Below are 24,145 nucleotides of genomic sequence, written 5' to 3' on the forward strand. Positions count from 1 at the left end.
ACATAAGAGAATATAAACAATCGTTTACTTTTTGTTTTAACATCTGACATTTTCTCACCCTCCTTCAAAGTCACTCCCAGTTAGTAAGACTTAGTAACGTTTTAGAATTTACATCTAGAAGTATCTTTAAAGATCTTTCTCTGCAATAAATAATAGCATGATAGCAGGCCTCTGTCTTAAATCTCTTTGGGAATGCAGTAGAAAATGAATAAATGTGTGGACTAAATAATGCTCAGGAGATAAATTGTGTTTATCAGCATTAATAAACTAGTAGATCTTAAAGGACTTAATATGGTCATCCTGCTTTTTATAGAAGTGGGAGGAAGCTGTAAATCACCATTCAGCTTAATAAGAATCTATTATTCAGGGCCTGTAACATGCTGGGCTCTTTGCTTACAAAGGGAGTAAGGATGCATAAGAATTAAGCACGGGCAAGAGAGCAGATTCCTGAGCCTCACTTAGGGAGATTATCATTTAGGCCTGTGATGGACCCTATAGTCTGTATATTTCAAAGTAGACAAGACAGTGCAAATGCAGTTTGTTAAGCAAACACACTTGAATTAACCAATTTTTACAGACAAAACTCTGCAAAAATCTTGTTTTAGAGCCACACAATAGACTTCCCAGCATATACAGATAAACAATCACTGAAGCTGATTTGAAAAGTAGACCAGAAAGTCACATGAAGGGAAAGGAGGGACAAGAATAGAAATAGTATAAAGCCAGTAATCCCAGTGTGGGTTAAGGATACTTTTCTCTACCAAAGTATGTTGTAATCAAATAGTAGTCCCTATAATAGAATACTCAATACTTAAGTGATTTTTACACAACTTTAGTAAAAAAATATTTCTCAATTTTTTATGTGTTTGCTATACTCAGTTTTCTGAAGATAATAACCAGAAGAATTTGAGAATTCTAAGCCTTGAGTTGATGAAACTGAGAAACAAAAGGGAAACCAAGATGAGGGTGAGTAATACCTTAGGTAAGTTTTCTGGAACTGGGGATCTGAACAAGTTCTCATTTCCTAAAACAGATATTTGTGTTGTGTAGAGCATGATGGCTAAACAGGAAGGCATGGAGGTGAAGCTGCAGCTCACCCAGAAGAACCTCGTGGAGTCTCAGGAGAAAGTAGTGCAACTTGAGGGGAAACTGTGAGTGACAAAAGAAAAAAGGTTATGTTGTGTAACCAGTTTTGTATTTGGCTTTCTTGGCTAGTTATTACTCCATATTCATCTCATTGCCTGCCTACACTTGCCCTATTTCTCTTCCTAAGTAACAGCTGAACCCTAATCGTTCTCCAACATTTTATGCTGAAAAGAAATATGAATGTATTATGTTTGTACGTCTTCTGTATCAGTGTTGAGGAAAGGCACACAATCTTATGGAGGTTGTAACGACACCAAAACTGAGAAGCACTGATACAGGAAGCTATGATTAGTTTACAATCCTAGACTTCTTTTAATTACTAAACTGTACAGATCGTAAGTATTCATTTTAATGACTTGACAGTTGTGTACTCCTGTGTAACCACCATCCAAACAAGATAGAGAACACTGTCATTCCCTCACAAAGTCCCCCCGTTCTACTCCCTGTTCCTCCCCGCAGTTACCCCCAACCCCTGCAACCCCTTTCTGACTTCCATCATCATAAGTTAATTTGACCTTTTTGGGGACATTTATCATCACATGCTGGAGAAGGCAATGGCACCCCACTCCAGTACTCTTGCCTGGAAAATCCCATGGACGGAGGAGACTGGTAGGCTGCAGTCCATGGGGTCGCTGAGAGTTGGACACGACTCAGTGACTTCACTTTGACTTTTCACTTTCATGCATTGGAGAAGGAAATGGTAACCTACTCCAGTGTTCTTGCCTGGAGAATCCCAGGGATGGGGGAGTCTGGTGGGCTGCCGTTTATGGGGTCGCACAGAGTCGGACATGACTGAAGTGACTTAGCAGCAGCAGCAGCAGCATCACATGCATGCATATATGTGTATATGTGGCTCTTTTTTTTGTTTTCCTGGACATGCTGCACATCTTGTAGGCTCTTAGTTCCCTGACCAGGTCTCAAACCCATGCGCTTTGCATTGAAAGTGCAGAGTCAAGATTCATCCATATTGTTGTGTGTATTATATGCTTCTTTCATTTCTTAGTAGTATTCCACTATACGAATACACCTCCATTTGTTCATTACTCTCCTATTGATCAGTACTTGGGTTTCCAATTTTTGACTGTTGTCAACAAGACTACTATATTTACCTTTTTGTAGACATAGGTTTTTGTTTCTCTGAGTAAATATCTAGGAATGGAATTTCAAGGTCATAGTGTTGTGTACGTATAATGTTTCCTATGTAGTTTGTTTCGTTGTCTATTTATTTATTTGGCTGTGCCATGTCTTAGTTGCAGCATGCAGGATCTTTAGTTGTGACCTGTGGGATCTCTCCTGGGCCAGGGATTGAACCTGGGCCTTCTTTATTGGGAGCATGGAGTCTTAGCCACTGGATCACCAGGGAAGTCCCCATGTAATGCTTTTTTAAAAGCTCAAAGTGTTTATACAGTTTTACACTCCTACTTTACAATACATGATTGTTCCATTCATCCCATATCCTAACCAATATTTGTCCTGGAGGCAGGCATGGCAACCTACTCCAGTATTCTTGCCTAGAGAATCCCGTGGACAGAGCCTGGTGGGCTATAGTCCAAAGGGTTGCAAAGAGTCAGACATGACTGAATCGACTTAACAGTCATATACGCATTGATACTTGATATTGTCAGCCTGTCTGATTTCAGCCTTTCTAGTGGATGTAAAGTAGTATATCATCTATGGTTTCAATTTGTTGCTGTTAATGTCAAACATCTTTTTTATGTGCTTATTGACCATTTATATATATCCTTTCGTAAGATATCTACTAAAGTCCCTTGCCCCTTTCTCAATAAGTAACTGAATAAAAGGCAGCCTGGAAGAAAGGCTTTGAAGCACACAAAATTCTATTTTGTATGTGTGATGGGTGGGGGTTTTAAGAAAGCTACAGGAAAGGTGATTTCTGATACACTCAGAGTGTTATAGATCTGTAACTGTATACAGACTGTCATCATCATAAGCCTTTTGTCAGAATATATTTGGAAAGCTTTCTCACTTAAAAACAACAACAACAAACTTGAGCCTCCTACTTGCATAAATTGTCAACATGAGCGGTCACACAAATTAATGGTTAGGAGTTTAGAACCTAGAGTCAGCCTGCCTGAGAGAACAGTATCTGCCATAGAGTAAGCATCTCTGTAGAGTAAGCTTACTCTGCACCAGAATAATGCTTACCCTGTACCAGAGATGCTTACTCTGGTACAGAGTAAGTATGATTATTGTGTATATTAATGTATGCTTTTTTCTTTTAGTGTTTCAATAGAGAAGGAAAAGGTTGATGAAAAATCTGAAACAGAAAAGCTCTTAGAATACATTGAAGAAATAAGGTAATATGAAGAGTAGTTTTTGGACTTTGTTTTATTGAAGTGTGGTGAATGCATCATTTTCATCTCTTTTCATTTAATGTTTCCTCTGCTTAAATAGATGTGCTCTTCAACATAATTTGTTTTAATGCAGTTGTGCATCAGATCAAGTGGAAAAATACAAGCTAGATATTGCCCAGTTAGAAGAAAATCTGAAGGAGAAGAATCATGAAGTTTTAAGCCTTAAGCAGTCTCTTGAGGAAAATATTGCTATATTGTCTAAAGAAATAGAAGACATGAAGTCTAAATGCCAGGTGCTTGAAGAAGAAAAAGGTATTCTACTGTTTACAGTACTATTTTCTTTAGATAAATACTACCTATGATAGTTTTTAAAAGTACTGATATGTTATAGCAACTTTAAATAATTACGTAAACAACAATGAAAATTTTGTTTTATGCATGGGGATTTTTATCTTTTATGCTATTTGTTATCTGTTTATTTGAATATATTGCTTGTCTTGATTGAAACATACGCAGTTGACCTCCTCATTGGGTGGCCATTTAAAATTGGTAGACACATAGAGCTAGGTTTGAAGATTTTATTATATAACATATGTACTGTTTTATATGTAGTAATGACAGGAACTTCAGAATTTTTTTTCCCTCTTTGGAAATACTTGACCTCTGTGTGTTTGTGTGTGTGTTAGTCACTCAGTCATGTCTGACTCTTTGTGACCCCATGGACTATAGCTCCCCAGGCTCCTCTGTCCATGGAATTCTCCAAGCAAGAATATTGGAGTAGATCACCATTCCCTTCTCCAGGGGACCTTCCCAACCCAGGGATTGAACCTGGGTCTCCTGCATTGTGGGCAGATTCTTTATGCTCTGAACCACCATGGAAATCTGGGTTTTTCAAAAGTAATATTAGTATCTAACTACAGCATTGTTGATATTTTTCCTTTTCTAGAAGACCTTATCAATAGGAACAGAGAACTGGACGAAAATCTAAATTCTGAGATACAAAGCTTAAAAGAGAGGTCTATTCTTGAAAAACAAGAACATGAAGAGCTACAACAAAAAGTATTGCAAATGGATTCACTTCTGCAACAAGAGAAGGTATTTTACAATATTAAAAAAGCCTAGTGCTTCTTTTATGTCATACATTTCCCTGTGTTTCAGAAAACCTTTAAATTGTATATATCCTTTGATCCAACAGTTCTACTTTTAGATTCTTATCCTGAGGAAGTAATCATGTCTTTGCTACATATTTAACTGATGTCACCACAGTTATTCATGATTTGAAGAATTTAAGCAACGGTTGAAACAATATAGGGAAATTGTTTTAATTTTTTTTTCAGCACATTGTTGTGTTAGATTACTACATAGGCATTTACAGTTCTGTGGTAAAAGAGTGTCTAATTAGACAAAAAACAAAATGTGACTTTTTGAAATCCAGATTACATAAAGAACATTTTACATATCAATGAGAAACACAGGAAGTTCATTAAAAAATCATAACAACAATCCTGGTGACCCAGTGGTTAATACTCCGAGCTTCCCCTGCAGGGGCCGCAGGTTTGATGCCTGGTCGGGGAATGGGAATCTTGCATGGCTCTCAGTGCTGCCAAAAAAATTTTTTTAATTAAACAAAAAAGTTTATTTAATGGGCATAGGATGGAAATAGATAATTCTTAGCAGTAGAAATCCAAATGGCTTGTAAAATGAGAAGATGCTGTACTTGTCATAATAATCAAAGAAATGTTTTGGTGTCTTTTTTCCACTTCCAAGATTGGCACAAGTTAAAACCTTTGGTAATATGATATATTGGTGAGAATTAGGCAAGCAAGCAAGTACTCATGTGAACTAATGTGAAATATTATATTGTTGGCAATCTGCAGTGACAAAGGAATTAGGTAGCTCTGTATATACTGACTTGAAAAGACCTCAGCAACTATTTTTATGATATTTTAAATGACCTTTTTATGCACAGTATATTTAATTTATGTTTTAAAAGAATATAAATATATAGAAAAAGACCCTAAGGCTTATAATGCAAAATTTAGTGGTTATTTTGATTGGAATGGGAAGTAGTCAAAGGAAATTTTTCCTTTATTCATAATGTTAGAATTTTTTTTGCAATGGTGAGTTACTTGTATTTATTTATTCTTATTTACTTGTATAACTTTATATATTTCTATATAACATTGAAATCGTAATACTCTTTATATAGTATCATATGAGAAAAATATATGATAAAGGCCAGTTGTAGAATATAATTTTTGTTGTCTAAGAAGTGTGTGTTGCATAGGAAAAAGACTGAAATAACGTTTACCCCAATCTTAACAAAGGGTAGGATATAATCCATGACAGAATGAATATGAATCGCTCAAGTTTCTCAGAGGCTCTCGAGTTTAGTGTCCATACTTCATTAGTTGTACTTCTCTTTTGTCCTTAGTAAAATCTCACAGATTATTCAATTTAATAATTTATTGAATTGTCAAAACCTTTCAGATGATTTTGCTGGCTTTCTCTCAATATGCAGGAATTATCTTATGGTCTTCAGAAGAAGCTCTGTTCTTTTCAAGAAGAAATGATTAAAGAGAGAACTCTCTTTGAGGGAGAATTAAAGCAGGCCTTGGATGAGCTGGATAAATTACAGCAAAAGGAGGAACAAGCTGAAAACCTGCTTAAGCAACTGGAAGAGGAAGCAGAATCTAGAGCTGCAGAACTAAAACACCTCGAAGAAAAGCTGAAAGGGTTCGTATTAATAGGACTTCGTGTTTATAATCAAAAGTTATTTTCTAGTACATTCTCTTGGGATTCCCACACCAATCATGTGAGTGGTGAGGTTGGAATTATTTTACAAATAAGGAATTTTCTTTTTTTTTTTTTTTTTTTAATTTTATTTACTTTTGTCTGTGCTGGGTCTTCATTGCTGCATGCAGGCTTTCTCTAGTTGTGGTGAGCAGGGGCTACTTTCATGGGCTCTAGGGCACCCAGGCTTCAGTAGTTATAACACATGGGCTCAGTAGCTGCCATGCAGACTCCAGAGTGTAGGCTCAGTTCTTGTGGCGCACAGGCTTACTTGCCCTGCGGCATGTGAAATCTTCCCAGACCAGGGACTGAACCCATGGTCTCCTACATTAGCAGGCAGATTCTTAACCACTGGACCACCAGGGAAGTCCACAAATAAAATGAAAGAGACACAGAGAGGTCAAGTACATGCGCGGGAAGTACAAATAGACAGGTATGACAGCCCAAGTGAGAAGCCATGCCCTTTTCTTATTTAAAGTTCAAAGAGGGAGCCACAAACACTTCAGAAATAACAATCAAAAACCAAAATGGGGAAGAAACAACCAGAACTGGGGAAAATCCAGAAATTAAAAAATGTTTCATTAAAAGTAGAAAGCCTGAGATCCAGTGCCTTTTTTTTTCTTTGTTTAATTTCATATTGTTTTCACATTATATGTCCTTCATCACATTTATTTACAGTATCCAAGTTGATTCTTGAGTTCAAATTGTAAACAAATACTTGAATTCTTGGGATCTCAGCAGTAAACATTTTCTAGCAAGGAACTAGACATAACCTTATAGAATCATCACTTATATCACAACTGTGTATCTATCTCTTATTAGGTGCCTTTTTATTAATCCCTCTTCTATTTTCTTTTAGTGGTTAGTGATTTTAAAGAACATCAAATTTTTTATATATGCCTGCATTTTGGGGAACAGTACCAAAGTGTAATTAGGGGGATTGTTTTCATCCTGCAGCCAGCCTCAGGGAACAGGTACATTAAGAAACTTGAGTGGATAATGTCAATTTCAGAAAGAAAAATGAGATAATCATTTATTCTAACTCAAAGAACTCAGTTCAGAGGTCAGGAGATAAATATTTTATTACTAGATCTGTTAGTTAAATGTGTGATTCTGAGCAAGACTGTCTTAATTTCTTTTGTGTTCTGTTTCATTGGATACAAAATAAAGGAGTTTTATGAGATTATTTGTAAGGTCCTTACCAGTGTGGAAATTTCAGGATTAAGAGAAAAACTTAGAAGTCGACAGGATTCCTCTAGGGAGCAGGAAAAAGTATTTTTATTTTAAATCCTTTAGTAGTAGTTAATTGCTTTTAGCTGTGGTGTGTATTTTTAAAATCCTTTGCTCATTCCAGAATGAATTTGAACAATTGTGTATCTTGTTTCAGTGTCCAACTTAGCCTTTAAGCAAATAATGCTTCTTACAGTTTTAGTTCTATGTGTTCTTTAAAATATCTCTTATAAGCTCATATGCCTGTCAAATAAAGTTTATCACCATTGTAGAAATATGTAATATTCATATATTTAAAATCTGTATAGATTTGTAGTCTATAGTTATAAAGATGACTTAAAAGCCATTCTGTCTAGGCAAAATAGCTTCATAAATAAGTTGTTGAATCTTTAAGTAATTAGTAATTTATTTTGTGGGTTATTGGTATAGTCACAATAAATCTACATAGTCTTGTAATTATTTTTTCAAAAGACCTCTTAAAACGAAGTTACCTTAACTGTACCTAGTGTTCCCTAAATATCTGAATTCAAAGAATTAAATTTTATTCAACCCAAGAGCTTCTTAACTTATAATCCTTCACATTCTTCAGTCTTGGATGCTGCCAAGATTCTGTCTTAGAGTCTTTTTAATCTTCTTTCTTCCCCAAAAGTGTTTAAACTACCTACATAAGTACATATGGTATGAAAATAAAAGTAAGTAAATTAGGATGAAAACAAAAGTAAACTAAGAAGGGGAAAGGTAAAATGAAGCTGCATGTAAATAAACATGCTAGCAGATATAGATCATGAATGTAGGTCTAAGCTGTCCAATGTGGAATATATGATTCACAGTGTCAAAGGTACATCCTAGTCTCTTTCTTAAGCTAATGGTATATTAAATGGTAATTAAGATGCAGTTAGCATCTTATCTTTTAACCATTCCTTGTTCTTAGGAAAGAAGCCGAACTGGATGAAAGTAATGCTGCTCATACTCAGGCCACCTTGCTTTTGCAAGAAAAACATAACAGTACAGTGCAGAACCTGGAAGATGTTACTGCTCAATTTGAAAGGTATTTTTATGGGGAAGATGCTTTCTCAAACGTACATGAGCAGGCAAAGAATGTTCACCTAGAGACATCTGTCAGCAAAACTACATGTATAAAACAATTGTTATTACTTTAAATTCCACAGTGCCCATGGAAATGGGCATTTCGTGTTACCTGTAGTCTTGGAATATATAGTGATTTCCCTTGCCCAGTACCCACTTCAGATTTCATACACATCTGTCTGACTTTCCTGATGTCATCGTTTTCCTCATGAAGAATCCAAACGCTTTTATTTCCTCTTTATGGAACCTATAAATGTACCTGCATCTATGCTCACCCTACCTTCTTCCCACCTGTTACAGATGAGGTATCTCATTCCTTAACCTTTAGTGACCTCTTTCCATCATTCATCCCTTATCTCTTAATTTTCAACCTTTCTTCTAGAATTTTTCCGGTCAGTATTAGAACATGTTAATGTGCCTTTGTCTGTAAAACACGTCTTTTTACATCTCCCTTCACCCCCCACTTCTTTCTGCACCTTTCCTTCCCAATACCGTTCTCACCCCCAGTCCTCCTCACGTTTATAGCCCATCTTTTTTTCTTAATTTTATTGAAGTATAATTGATTTACAGTGTGTTAATTTCTACTGTACATATAAATACATTCCTTTACATATTCTTTTCCACCACGGTTTATGTCAAGATATTGAATACAGTTGCCTGCACTATACAGTAGGACTTTGTTGTTTATTCATCCTGTATATATGGCTTCCCTGGTGGCTCAGAGGGTAAAGCATCTGCCTGCAATGCGGGAGACCTGGGTTCGATCCCTGGGTCAGGAAGATCCCCTGGAGAAGGAAACGGCAACCCACTCCAGTATTCTTGCCTAGAGAATCCCATGGATGGAGGAGCCTGGTGGGCTGCAGTCCACAGGGTCGCAAAGAGTCAGACATGACTGAGTGACTTCATGTATATAGTAGTTTATATTTATAGTTTATAATATCATCTCATAGTCCATCTTCTTGATAGATATTATAATGTATCTACTTCCTATCCAGTCTACTTATTTTCCCTTTTTTAAAAAAAGTTTATTTTGGAGGGCGTTACAAATTACAAAGGATAATACAACAAACACTAGTACATCACACAGAGTGTATTAATGTTAGCATTTTTACTTATTGTATTTACTTTATATAATTTTGGGTGGAGAGCTCTTCTTTTATCTATTTTAGTATAGTCAATAAAAAGATCCAATGTGTACAGAAATCCTAAATCATAAAGGTAAATTTAACATGCATGAGCTCATAGAAGACAACCTATAAACCAAAAGAGTTTCAACAGCTTGCTACCTATATGAATCCTCTACTGTCCCATCTTCATTCCTCCCTGCAACAGGTAACACCATCTCAAAATCTACATCAGTTACTTCCTAGCTTTTTTCCTGTGTATAATTTTATAATGTATGTCCACATGACTAATACCTAATTTTTCTCTTTCCAGAACTTCACCAAAAGTGTCCTAGTAGTATATGCCAGATCCTGGGACTTGCCTTTTCACTCTGCACTGTGTGTGTTTTTAGGGTTGAATCTCAATATTGCCTGGGTCTATAGTTTGTTCATGGTCACTGTTATAGAATTGTTCTTCAGTCACTTAGTAATGTCCAGCTCTTTGCGACCTCATGGACTGCAGCACGCCAGCCTTCCCTGTCCTTCACTCTCCCTGGGAGTTTGCTCAAACTCATGTCCATTGAGTTGATGATGCCATCCAACCATCTCATCCTCTGTTAAAGAATATTTGATCTTATCAGTCTACCACTATTTATCCATTCTCACTTTGGGCTTTTGGGTTGTTTCCCATTTCTTTCATTTTATTAACAGTACTGTGAATATTCTTGTGGTCTCTTCTTACATACCTGTAAGAATTACTCTAAAGTCACATTTAAGTGAATGTTCAACTTTAAAATTTAATTCCAAATCATTTTACAAAGGCGAGGTGAAAATCTACACTCCCACTAGTGATGTATGAGTTCCCATTGATCTACCTCCCCTCTGAAGCTTGTTAGACTTCATAAATTTTGCCAGTATACTAAATGTAAAAGGACCTCTTCTTGGGGATAATTCATTTTTCCTTTTTGGTAAAAAGCTTATATATGACTTTTATTCATTTCTCTAGAGGATTATCTTTTCTTGGTTGATTTGTAGGGTTTTTATCAGCAATATGGGTGGCAGATATCTTACAGAGTGTGGCTTATATTTTCATTTTCTTTATGGTTTCCTGTGATGAATGGCAATTCTTGATTTTAGTGTTGTTAAACTTATAGAGTTTTATGTGAACACTTTTGCCTACGAAAACTTCTTTCTATCCCGAGAACTTAAATAAAGATATTCACCTATTTTTTTTCCTAAGTTTCAAAATTGCACTTTTCATTTTTCCACCTAGAACTGATTTCTGTATGTGTAGTGATAAATGGATAAAATTCATATTTCTTTTTCCATATGGATAATCAATTGCCTAATACCCATTCATTAACTAGTACCTTCTAATCTCAGTGATGTGTTCCTGCATCTGATCTGATCTATTTTGACATACATATCGTATATATATGTATGTGTGTGTATGTTTGTGTGTGTATATATATGTACATGTATGTGTGTGTGTGTGTGTGTGTGTATGTTTTGTTTTGTTTTGTGTTCTGTTTTGAATTTTTGGCCATGCTGTGCGACATGTGGAAATTTAGTTCCCCAACCAGGGATCAAACTCATTCCCCCTACAGTGGAAGCACAGAGTCTTAACCACTGGCCTACTGGGGAAGTCCCTATATATTTTAATTTTTATATATCAGCATACATATAATTAATATACATATGACAAACCTAGACAGCATATTAAAAAGCAGAGACATTACTTTGCCAACAAAGATCCGTGTAGTCAAATCTGTGGTTTTTCCAATAGTCATGTATGAATATGTGAGTTGGACCATGAGACTGAGCACTGACGAATTGATGCTTTTGAACATTGGTGTTGGAAAAGACTCTTGAGAGTCTCTTGGACTGCAAGGAGATCAAACCAGTCAATCCTGAAGGAAGCCAACCTTGAATATTCTTTGGAAGAACTGCCGCTAAAGCTGAAGCTCCAATACTTTGGCCACCTAATACGAAGAGCCGACTCATTAGAAGAGACTGTGATGTGGGAACGATTGAGGGTAGGAGAAGGGAACAACAGAGGACAAGATAATTGGATGGCATCACTGACATGAGTTTGAGCAAGCTCCAGGAAATGGTGCAGGACAGGGAAGCCTGGTGTGCTACAGTCCATGGGGTCACAAACAGTTGGACACTACTGAGCAACTGAACAACTAACTATATATATACATATACATATATAACTTTTAGTGCTGTTCACAACTCTGGAAAGAAATTTTCCTTCTTGCCACTTTGAAAACTAGTGCCTTTAGTCATTCTGTGATGTCAGTCACCATTAGTATGCGAGTAGCATTAAAATTTATTTCTTCAAACCAGACCCCTCCTTTCATCCACTACTCATATATTCAGCTGCCTACTTGACTTCAAGTAGATCTCTCACCGCTGTCTGGTATTAACCCCACCAAAACAACTCTAGATCATCTTTGTCTCCCTTTGTCTCTCTCGTCTCTCATTCTTGTTGATCACAGTCAGTGACATCTCCATCTTCTGAGTTTCTCCTTCCATAAGTCTGGAGTCATCGTAATCATCTTCTCTCCCTTTCTCCCAACATTCAATCTCTTTCTTGAGTTTTTCCATTCTGCCTCCAAAAGAGATCTCACATCTTTCTTTTGCCAACTCCTTGGTCCAAGCCTCCTTTACCACTCACCTGGGCTGAAAAATAATTGTCCTCTGGTTAATCCTCCAGTTCAGCATTCCTGTCCCTCCTCAGTCAGTTCTCTGAATATCTCTGGAATAATTTACACACTTACTTAAGAGACCTTTGAAGTATGTCCTTTATCATTCAGGTAAGCCCACTGTGCCCCACCAGCAAGGATTCATGCCTCTTGCTTCTGCTCCTGCATCTCTTGTTCTTTTGTTTCCCCTCTCTTGTTCATTAGACTCCTGTCACAGCTCTTTGTTTTTTCTTTTCTAATGCTTAATATTTTATTTATTTATTTTTGGCTATGCTGGGTTTTTGTTGCTGTGCGGGCTTTTCTCTAGTTGCAGTGAGTGGGGGCTGCTCTCCTAACTATGGTGCGCGGGCTTATCAACGAGGTAGCTTTTCTTGTTGAGGAACGTGGCCTCTAGGACACTTGAGTTCAGTAGTTAACAGCACAGGCTCAGTAGTTGTGGTGCACAGGCTTAGTTGCTCCACAGCATGTGGGATCTTCCTCAGACGAGGGATTGAACTCATGTCTCCTGCATTGACCGGCGGATTCTTTACCACTGAGCCACCAGGCAAGCCCCAGTCCCAGCTCTTAATGGATTGTGTTCTACCTGCCTCCGAGCACAAACACATCTTTTCCCTCTGAAATACTTTCCCCAGTTGCCTCCCTAAATCCTCCTTATCCATCACATCTCAACTTAACTGTAAATTCCTCAGAAAAGCCTTTTCTGAATCATGAAGCAAAATGTAGGTTCTCCAGTTTTATCAGCTGACATGTTCTGTAGTTTGCGTTTAAAACACTTAGAACAAAGTTAATTATATTGTTATTTTTCCTTTTATTTTACAACAACCTGAAGAGGCATTTTTTTCTCTCACCCACAAGATAATAAAGTATGACAGTAGATAGAGGGATTGTGTGGGTTTTTGTTTTGAGGTAATTTCCATGTTTGGTAGTTGATTTCTTTTCATCTTTGTTCATAGATTCCGCCCATACTAAGCACTTGACTCTTTTCTTTAAAGGAACTGCGTATGTCATATAAGTTCATATTAAGTATTAACTTGACTTCAAAACATTGAATTCTTACTTGTGCAAATGTGAAAATCGATAAGGTTTTGTTTGTTTTACCTAAAAGTGTATAAAATATAAACCAATCAGCTATAGATTTGTTGTGCATATGTTAGAAAAATCCTTTAACCTTGTTTTTAAAAAATAAGCTATAAAGCATCAACAGCAAGTGAGCTAGAAGATCTTAAGGTGCAGAACGAATCACTTAAGGAAAAACTGGCCAAGGCTGAGCAAAGTGCAGAGGATGTCCGAGATCAAATATTGGCAACTGAGAACTCTAATCAAGAATATGCAAGGTATGTCGGAGAAATAAAACCTGCCCACACCTGTGGTCTTAGAACCATTAGGACAATTGGATGTTGCTGCAAGCCAGCTACTAAGTGATGCAGAAAACTATAGTCCCATGGCTTGCTTTGGGTGATCTTCGATGGTAAATTTACACAGTTTAAAAAGTATAATTCTCAACAGTTCTTTGAGATTCTTTTTTTTAAAAAAAGGTAATTTAAATGGCTATAATTTTCTTAATGGACTGTTCTTTCTCAAACCCAAGGATGCTTCTAGATCTGCAGACCAAATCAGCACTTAAAGAAGCAGAAATGAAAGAAATTACAGTTTCTTCTCTTAAAAGAATATCTGATTTACAGAACCAACTCAAGCAACAAAGCGAAGACTTTAAGAAACAACTTGAAGAGGAAGAAGCAAGGTAATCTAGGCTGAAAACTAAAATGCCACACGTCTCAAGTTATTTTTTCTAGTATATTGTGATTTTTAATGTAATTTTCCCTTACAGAAAAGCTGGAAAAGAAAACTCAATAGCAGAATTAACTGAGGAAATGAATAAGTGGCGTCTCCTCTATGAAGAATTATATAATAAAACAAAGCCTTTTCAGGTCTGTCAATTAGGACTTAACTTACTTGTATTTGAGAATTCGTATTGTTCCGTGTCACAGTCACGGCAGTGACATGGTTCTTCTGAAAGATCATTTTGCTGTGCATTTACAGTGCCAGTTTAACTTCCTATTACAGAAGGTTTGTTATAGATGTTACTACATTATTATGCATACATTTTTAATATAGGCTTTATAGGCTTAAATATTACCCCTAGATTCTTAAAAGTTAATACCTTAGAAGGCTCTCCTGATATGAACTTTTGATAATCTACATAAATATTTGACACTTATTTTGTTATGATCTTTCTCAATGTTGCTCTAACTAACACTTAAAGGATAAATGCAAATCTGTGTACTTAGAGTCAGAAGACAGTATTGGCTATAATGTGTTGTGGTAATACAGATTAGCCCCGCTAGCAGGTCTTTCGTTGTTTCTTTCTTTCTGTTTCATTGATCTTTGAAATGAAAAACAACTTTTTATTTAAACAAAAAAGACAATTTATGGAGAGCCCTAAGCGTGAGTCAGTAAATCTATTTTTGTTTTTTGCCTTTTTTGTTGTGGTGGTTGTTGAGATTCTTGTTTAGATATTTATTATTTGGCTGTACCAGGTCTTAATTGCAGCATGTGGGATCTAGTTCCCCAACCAGGGATCAAACCTGGCCCCCCTGCATTGCGAGCCTGCAGTCGTAGCCACTGGACCGCCAGGGAAATCCTGTCTTGCCTTTTTACTTTCTTTCACTTTAGTTTTCCTTGTAATTAATGTGAGTCAAGTAGGATTTAATAGTTTTAAGTCTTAACTTTACAAAAAAATCTTTTTCAGCTCCAACTGGATGCATTTGAAGCAGAGAAACAGGCTTTGTTGAATGAACATGGTGCAGCTCAGGAACAACTAAATAATCTAAGAGATTCATATGCTAAATTATTGGGTCACCAGAATCTAAAGCAAAAAATCAAGCATGTTGTGAAACTGAAAGATGAAAATAGCAATCTCAAATCGGTTTGTAAAGTCACGTTTACTTTTATTGATATTGGGGTGGGTGGTTTTTATTTTATCATGGCAATACTGACTTCATAAAATGAGTTGGGAAGTGTTTCACCCTTTCTATTTATGGAATATTTCGTGAATAATTGGTATTCTTTACTGAATGTGTAGTGAAATTTAGTGGTGAAGGCACTGGACCTAGACTTTTCTCTGTGGATGGTTTTTGATCAATAATTCAATCTCTTCACTTGTTATAATAGGTCTATTTAGATAGACTATTTCAACTCAAAACCTATGGGATGCAGCAAAGGCAGTTCTGACAAGGAAGTTTATAGCAATACAGTCGTACCTCAGATTGACTGTTTCTTCTTGAGACAGTTTCAGTAGTTTGGGTCTTTCTAGGAGTATGTCCATTTCGTTTTCTGATGTGTTGGTTCACAACTGTGTGCCATATTCCCTTACATTCCTTTTGATTTTGATAATATCAGTAGCAATGGCCCCTCTTTCATTTCTGATTGTAGGAATTTGAGTCTACTCCCTTTTTTTTAAGTTCCTTTACTTCTTCAAATGTTTATAATGGCTTTAAACCCTTTTTTGGATAAATCTGATATTGGGTTACTCTCTTGGACAGTTGTCGCCTGCTTTTCCCCAGTATATAAATCATGCTTTCCTGTTTGCGTACTTTGTAATTTTTCTGTTAGAAAATGGATGTTTTAGATAATATATTGTAGCACCTCTGGGTACTGCCATCCCTTTGCAGGTATGTTGTTATTTTCTTGTTTAGTGAAGTCTATTCCTCCTCCCCACTCCCCACTAGTTTGTGCCTCTGATGTTGCTGAGGGAGGTTCAGTTTGGGGTGTGTACACAGTCACCCTGAGATGATGCTGATTTGGGTAAGGCTGCCTCCCTCTCTCCCTGATCACACATAGTTGCTGGATTATCCCTCTGTTATTTTCAACATTGCCCCAGGTCTTAAATTCCTCAACAGATTAATGTGTACAATCAATCTACAATCTACTACAATCTAATTCTGGTTCTTTTGTTGGAACTGTGTTTTAGGTCAGTGATTGACTTTGTTCTGGCTCCAGGAGGGCTCCTCCCACCTGTCTTATTCAGCACTTCTCTTCTACAAACTAGGCAGCTTACAATTTAGCCCAATTTTTAATCACTTCCCATTCCCTTGCACCACACAGCCTCTACTGTTCTTAAGGGCATCCTTCAGCTTGAACTTCTCTAAGCTCTGTTGTAAGTGAAGTCACTTGCTCTGGGAATAAATTAGGAGCTCTGTGTTCTCCTCCTAGGCAGAATTTCTGAGACAAGGCTTCAGATCTGGATTTGGGGATGATGGCAAGCTTTCCTCTGAATGAACACCTCTGTCCCTGTAGCTGGATGTTTAGTAGACTTGGGGGAGAGGGAGATGAGCAATCTGAGGGTCTCTCACTTTGTGTCTGTTGGCTTGGAACCATCGTCTCATGAGCTAGGTAAAGGGTGATCAGGGTCTGGGCATTTTCAGCACTCTGCACCTTGGTTTCTTGAAAGAAAAGACCCCCACACACATACCTCTCAGCCACATTTGCTGTTGTTCAGATCAAGAAAGAGCTGGGGGCAAGATGAGAGATGCTGACATCCTGCTCCTCAGGAGAAGCCTCTGACTGGGAGCGCGGGGTGGGGGGAGTTGTGGGGAACCCTCTGCTCCAGTCTGCAGAGGTCTGGTGTGGAGTCTCTGCTTTGCTAAGCAAGTACTAGGGCGAGAGGGAACAGGATTAGTTCAAACACAACAGGACATTGCCTTTTTAAAAAAACAAAAAGCGCTTTTATGGATCTGCTTGAATAATTGTTTCTTCACTTGCTATTTTACCTTAAGGCCATTTACTTTTATCAGAAATACGACTTTGTACCTATAGAGGGACAGGAAGATTTAAATGACTTGTTATCTTCTTTGTCATAGCTGTTCATTTTGTAATTTATAGTCTGAAAGCCTGTATGCAGTAGGCTTTTGCCATTAAGGTTTGAAAAAAGAGCAACTGTGGAATTGTCAGTAATATTCGTAGCACATTTCACTAACATGATCTTCAGTAATTATTTACTGATTGTATTTTTTCTTACAATAGGAGGTGTTAAAACTCCGTGCTCAGCTTACTAAAAGAAAACAAAGTGAAGCAAAACTTCAGGAGGAATTGAATAAAGTTCTGGGTATCAAACACTTTGATCCTTCAAAGGCTTTTCTTCATGAAAGTAAAGAAAATTTTGTTCCCAAAACTCCATTAAAAGAAGGTAAGAAATGAATAAATATACAGAACTGTTATCTTCCTTTGGATTTGCTTTCACAGCACTGAGCAAGTTATCTATCTTTATGAACTGTGAAAATCTGTTAACAGTTTCTGGTATCTTATATCTTTCTTGAAAACTTATCGTACTTCTTTCTCTCTTTATTTTTTTATATTTATTTACTTATTTGTTTGTTTGGCCATGTGGAGTCTTAGTCGCAACACGCAGGATCTTTAGTTGTGGTATGTAAACTCTTAAGTTGCAGCATGTAGAATCTAGTTCCCTGACCAGGGATTGAACCCAGGGCCCCTGCATAGGGAATGTGGAGTCTTAGCCACTAGACCACTAGGGAAGTCCCCTTGTCTGCCTTTTTTGCTCATACCCACTCCCTACCAGAATTAATCCCTCTATTACACCCTTGACATTTTGTAGCCTAAACATCCAATTTGTAATTTTGGAGAAGTAGATTTTTCCTTTTTTCTTTTATTTTACTTATTCACTTTATTTTTGGCTGCACTGGGTCTTTGTTGCCCCTCTTGGACTTTCCCTAGTTGTGGAGAGTGGAGGCTACTCTTCACTGCGGTGTGAGGGTTTCTCATTGTGGTGGCTTCTTTTGTTGCAGAACACAGGCTCTAGGGCACAGGCTCAGTAGTTGTGGCACACAGGCTTAGTTGCTCCTTGGCAATTGGAATCTTCCTAGACCAGGGATTGAACCCGTGTCCCCTGCACTGGCAAGTGGATACCTATCCACTATACTACCGGAGAAGTCCATTTTTCTCACTTTCTTGACTACAATCTCTGTATCTTTGACAATAAACTGAAATTGGCTGAAACAGCAAATGAAGAAATATAAATAAAATGCAAGTATTTCTTCATCTTTCTTAGAGAAGGTAAACTGCTTTTTGTTCATAATGACCGATGCATTAGTTTTAATTTAGAAAACTAACACTGCTGTTTTAATACTCCTTCCAGGCAATACAAACTGCTCCTGAGCTCTTAGTGGAGTTTCAAGAATCATGCAAGTAAACATCTGAAAAACCTGTTGAAGATTATTTTGTTCTTATTATTTTTTATTATTATTATTTTGCTTGCTATTGTGTTTATAATATTTTTAAAATCTCTTATTTAATACTAACTTCCTGTCCTTACATATGTGAAAGGAAGTTAGACCGTTTTTACCAGTGTTCTCTGACATTCTAGTTACAATTGTCAGTACTTCCTCCTTGATGCTCACCCTTATTACCTCATTCTAAATGTTCTGATGCTTTCCAGCTTTGCTCGCTATCCCATCAAATCAATAGTCTTAAAAATCATTCTCATACTATCATTTCCCTATTCTGAAACCTTAGGTTTTTTTTAGTTTAATGTGGAATACCTTTTCTAGTCTGAACCTCTTATGCTAGGCTAAAATATCTTGGCTTTTTCTTGCCACTACTTTAATTCTCCTAATAATGTTCATTCTGTCCCACCCATCATCCGTTTATCCAATTAGAATAAGAAATAAGAAATAGAGGCAAGCTTTTTTCCATAGTTATCCCTTACCAAAGCCACTAAGTTGGTTAATAATTTGCAGGTTTCTAGATCCCATCCCAGTCCTCTTAAATTATACTGCGGTTTGGTCTGGAAATCTGCCTTTTTTTTTTCCTCATAAACAGCAGTTTATGTTTTCTTAGAAACTCTGCTTGTAACCTCTTTTTTGCCACACCACGCACCAAGTGTGGAATCTTAGTTCCTAATTGAGAATCACACCCATGCTGCCTGCATTGGAAGCATGGAGTCATAGCCACAGGACTGCTGGGGAAGTCCCTGCTCATAACCTCCTTAGAGAATTTGTCTAGCTGCTTGACATCTGCCTGATTCCTGGGTGTTTGATTAATATTTATATATCATGAAATAAAATTACATGTTAAATCACTGACCTAATTATATAACTTGTATTTTATGAAATCATATTAATTCTTCTATTTTTAAGGTGCATTTATTGTCTCTGCCCTCCTCTCCCCATATTGTCTCCAGAATCACTAATGGTATTAATAGTATACTACTTAGAAAGTGGTCATTCTCCACCTAAAATACCTGATCTACACAGTTGGTATATTATAAGCCACCTTTTTGTCATGTTTCCCCATTGATGGACCAACAGAGACTATTTTAATCAGGATAACTTTTCTTAATAAATTATTTTATTAGATCTTAATACATAGTTAAGTTCAAAGGAAATGTAGAAATTAGGAAAGCTGCCCAATAAAATGGAATCATTCAAGATTTCTGATTTTAGCCAAGATGAAGTAACATGGATCAGATTTATTGCTCCTCCTCTTACCCTACACACACACACACACACACACATGCACACACACACATGCACACACACACACGCACGCACGCACATGCACCCTAAAACTATCCAAGAATGACAAAATGTACAAAAGAATGATTTTCATGATGTTAAACGTAAAAAAAAAAATCCCTAAGACTTTTTTTGGGGAAAATCAAGGTGAATCGTACAATTCATCCATGTTTACAGCCTTGAGAGAGTTTGCAAACATACATGCAAGGGGAACCCAGGCAAAGCCCATCCAACTAACCGAGTTGAAAAGCCCGAAGTGAGATCTGGGGAGACCAAAGGTACTGGAGACTGCAGGACAGAGTACTGAAAGGACAAAATTGCAGGAGAGAATTGTGGAGATATACAAAGGGTCCCTCAAGGAATCACCTCCATACTGACTAGTTATGCATATGAGGAAACTGCCTGAAGCCTGGGGAAGAACCATCCCCTGAAATTAAAAGTAACAGTGCTCAAAGCTCACACAGGCTAGAAACACTTCCTGTTCCCACCAGCCTAACTTGAAAACCTCATGATTTATAGGAGACTGACTAAGATTCGCAGAAGGGTTCAGTACTGGGGAATAATTAGTCCTAAAGTGAGCACTCTGGTCTCACCTAACAAATCTTAAAAAAGGAAAACCCAAGAGGATCGATCCTTTCTAGGAAAATTATTACAATTTTGGAACAAAGCTCAAGAAACTGCATAGGTTTATAAAAATGTCAAGCACCCAAGAATGTAAGTTTTACCATCCAATCAAAAGATCACTAAACATGCAGAGAGGCAGGAAACATCATCTCCTGAAGAGAAGATTCAGTCAATCCAGAATTGACATAGAGGTTAGAATTATCAGAGAACATCACAATGGCTTTTTTGTATATGCCACGTATACCAAAACTTAGTGAAGATGTTTAACATTTTTAAAAAATCCAAATTGAACTTGTAGAGATGAGAATTACAGTATGTAAGAAAAAAAAAAAACTCAATGGGAGTACAGAGAGAAGACATTGCAAAAGGAAAGACTAGTGAACTTGAAAACATAGCGATAGGAACTATCCAAAATGAAACAGAAATGAGGTTCAAAAAACAAGCAGAACACCAGTGTACTCTGGGACAACTTCAAGCAGCCTAAAATATATGTAATCAGAGTTCCCAGAGGATGGAAGGAGGGGACAGAAAAATCACTTGAAGAAGTAATGATGGAAATGTTTCCAAATAGGAAAACTAGAACCCTAGGAACAATAAATATGAAACATCACAATTGCTGAAAAGCAGTGATAAAGAAAAACTGTCAACCTAAAACTATCTCGACAAAAATGGTTTTCAGAAGCAAGGATGAAAAATTATTTTCAGACGTAAAAAAAACTTACTAGTCTCTTTAAAATATAATTAACTGTTAAAAAGAACAGCAAGAGCATGATCTGTAGTTTAGACATCTTTAAAATTACATAATGACAGCAACAGCTCAAAGCCTAGGAGGGGAAAAATGGAAGAATATGATTGCAAGTTCTTTATATTATATGTAAAGTGGAATAATGTTACTTGAAGACAGACTGTGGTAACTTAATAATACATACTATAAACCCTAATACAATCACTAAAATAAAACACTTGTCAATAAGTCAACAAAGATGAAATTATAAAGAAATAATTAATTCAAAAGGCAGAAAAAGAGGAAAAGGAAGACAACAGATGAGGCAAAAAAATTAATAGTATTATTAAATTTAATCATATTGACATATTAATGTAAATGGTCTGTTTACTTCAATTAAAATGCAGAAATGATCAAATTAGATTACAAAGCAAGATTACATATGCTGCCTACAAAAATACACTTCATGTATAATGACAGGGTGAAAAATACAAGGATGTTAAAAGATACACCAAGCTAAAGGGATAGGAAGACCTAGTCCCTCCTTCCCCTGACAAACACACTAATTTAACAACAATACAGAGACAGATTCCCTTTGGAAATGGGGAAACAATAGTCTCTCCAACAAATAGCGTTGGGAAAATTGTATATCCAAATGCAAAAGAATGAAATTGGAACCTTACCTTACACTATACACAAAAATCAACTCAAAAAGGATTAAAGGCTTAAATGTAAAACCGTAAACTAAAACTACTGTAACAAACCATGGAAAAAACTTCTATGACATTGGCCTTAGCCATGATTTCTTGGTTATAATACCAAAGGTCAGTCAAGAAAAACAAAAATGGACAAATAGGACTGCATCCAACTGAAAACGTTTCTGCCTAACAAACAAGTGTTGGCAAGGATGTGGAAAAATTAGAACCCTTACACGCTGTTGGTGGAAATTTAAAATGGTGCAACACTATGGAAAGTATGATGGAACTTTCTCAAAAAAAAAATTAAAAATGGAACTACCATGAAAGTCACTCAGTTGTGTCCAACTCTTTATGACCCAATGGACTGTAGCCCACCAGGCTCCTCTGGAGCTGGATACTGAAGTGGGTTGTATCTTCCCGACCGAGGGCTCAAACCCAGGTCTCCTGCATTATAGGCAGACTTTTCCGACTGAGCCACCAGGGAAGCCATTGTCCAGCAATCTCACTTATATGTATTTATCCCAAATAATTGAAATTGGAATCTCAAAGAGATACCTACACCTCCATGTTTATTGCATTGTTATTCACAATAGCAGGCTTCGCTGGTGGCTCAGAGGTTAAAGCGTCTGCCTCCAATGCGGGAGACCCGGGTTTGATCCCTGGGTCGGGAAGATCCCCTGGAGAAGGAAATGGCAATCCACTCCAGTATTCTTGCCTGGAGAATCCCATGGACGGAGAAGCCTAGTAGGTTACAGTCCACGGGGTCGCAAAGAGTCGGACACAACTGAGCGACTTCACCTTACCTTACCTCACCTTAAGATGTGGGAATGGATGAACAAAATGTGGCAATATACCTGCAGTGGAATATTACTAAGCCTTTAGCAAGAAGGAAATCCTGCCACATGCAAACAATGGATGAACCTTGAGAACATTATGCCAAGTAAACTTAACCAAACACCAAAGGACAGAAACTGCATGATTCCACTTAACATGAGGTATCTAAAATATTCAGAATCACTGAAGCAAAGAGTACAGTGGTGGTTGCCAGGGACTAGGTGGCAGAGGAAATGTTGCTGTTCAGTCGCTCAGTCATGTCCGACTCTGCGACCCAAAGGACTGCAGCATGCCAGGCTTCCCTGTCCTTCACCATCTCCCCAAGCTTGCTCAGACTCGTGTCCATTGAGTCAATGATGCCATCCAAGCATCCATCATGGGAATGAGGAAATGAGTTGCTAGTTAACAGGCATAAAGTCTCAGTTGTGTAAGGTAAGTTCTAGAGACCTGCTCTACAACATCATACCTATAGTTAAAATACTGTATTTTACACTTTAAAATTTGCTAGAGGGTAAATCTCCTGTTAAATGTTCTTACCACACACACACACACACAAGACGATGTGCCAAGATTATGCTAACAGATTGAAAACAAAAACTAGAGTGGCTGTATTAATATCAGACATAATAGATTTCCGAGCAAAGAATATTACCAAGAATACGTTTCATATGATAATGATAAATGAGTCAGTTCATCAGGAGGCCAAAATAAACATTTATGTAGCCAACGATAGTCTCAAAATATATGAATAAAAAAATTGATAGATTTACAAGGAGAAATAGAAAAATCTAATTACATAGCTATATCAATACCCTCCCTCAATAAATTGTAGAACAAATAGAAAACTGGAAAGAATATAGAAGATTTAAAAAATATTCTGAACCAACTTGATCAAATTGATGTTTACAGATATCCCCTAACACGAGCAGAATATTTTTTAAGTGAGCACAAGAATTTGCTAAGATTGACTATTTATACACTGGATCATGAAAACAGTCTCTATAAATTTAAGTAGATTCCAATCATACCAAGGGTGTTGTCCATTGACAATGGAATTGAATTAGAAGTCAATAACATAAGTCTCTGGAAAATCTATAAATAGTTGGAAATCAATTATCACACTACTAAATGAGATACTGGTCAAAGAATAAATCTGAAAGGAAAATAAAAACTATTTTGAATAGATTGAAAATGAAGACACAATATATCAAAGCTTGTAGAATGCTGCTAAAGCAGATTTAGAGCAAAATTACCTCACTGGTGGCCTTTATTTCCAAAAAAGAAAGGTTTCAAATCAATGAACTCTTACTGTAGAAATAAGTAAAAGAGCAATTTAAAACCAAAGTAAGTAG

The 24,145-nt window shown here is 36.9% G+C and overlaps 1 protein-coding gene across 1 annotated transcript in view; it reads left to right on the forward strand.

The window, feature by feature from the left end:
- HMMR (hyaluronan mediated motility receptor) overlaps nt 1–19,119 on the forward strand; it is a 30,880-nt gene extending 11,761 nt beyond the window's left edge. The window contains exons 6-18 of the mRNA XM_068979719.1: nt 880–966; nt 1,051–1,151; nt 3,390–3,464; nt 3,595–3,773; nt 4,408–4,556; nt 5,983–6,197; nt 8,416–8,532; nt 13,572–13,718; nt 13,973–14,125; nt 14,213–14,312; nt 15,134–15,310; nt 17,407–17,569; nt 18,536–19,119. Coding sequence (XP_068835820.1) covers nt 880–966; nt 1,051–1,151; nt 3,390–3,464; nt 3,595–3,773; nt 4,408–4,556; nt 5,983–6,197; nt 8,416–8,532; nt 13,572–13,718; nt 13,973–14,125; nt 14,213–14,312; nt 15,134–15,310; nt 17,407–17,569; nt 18,536–18,555 — 1,683 coding nt within the window. The 3' untranslated portion in view covers nt 18,556–19,119. The remainder of the gene's footprint in view (nt 1–879; nt 967–1,050; nt 1,152–3,389; nt 3,465–3,594; nt 3,774–4,407; nt 4,557–5,982; nt 6,198–8,415; nt 8,533–13,571; nt 13,719–13,972; nt 14,126–14,212; nt 14,313–15,133; nt 15,311–17,406; nt 17,570–18,535) is intronic.
- The last annotated feature ends 5,026 nt before the right edge of the window (nt 19,120–24,145 follow it).

The sequence above is a fragment of the Capricornis sumatraensis genome, chromosome 9, assembly GCF_032405125.1.
Source record: "Capricornis sumatraensis isolate serow.1 chromosome 9, serow.2, whole genome shotgun sequence".
NCBI classification, from domain to species: domain Eukaryota; kingdom Metazoa; phylum Chordata; class Mammalia; order Artiodactyla; family Bovidae; genus Capricornis; species Capricornis sumatraensis.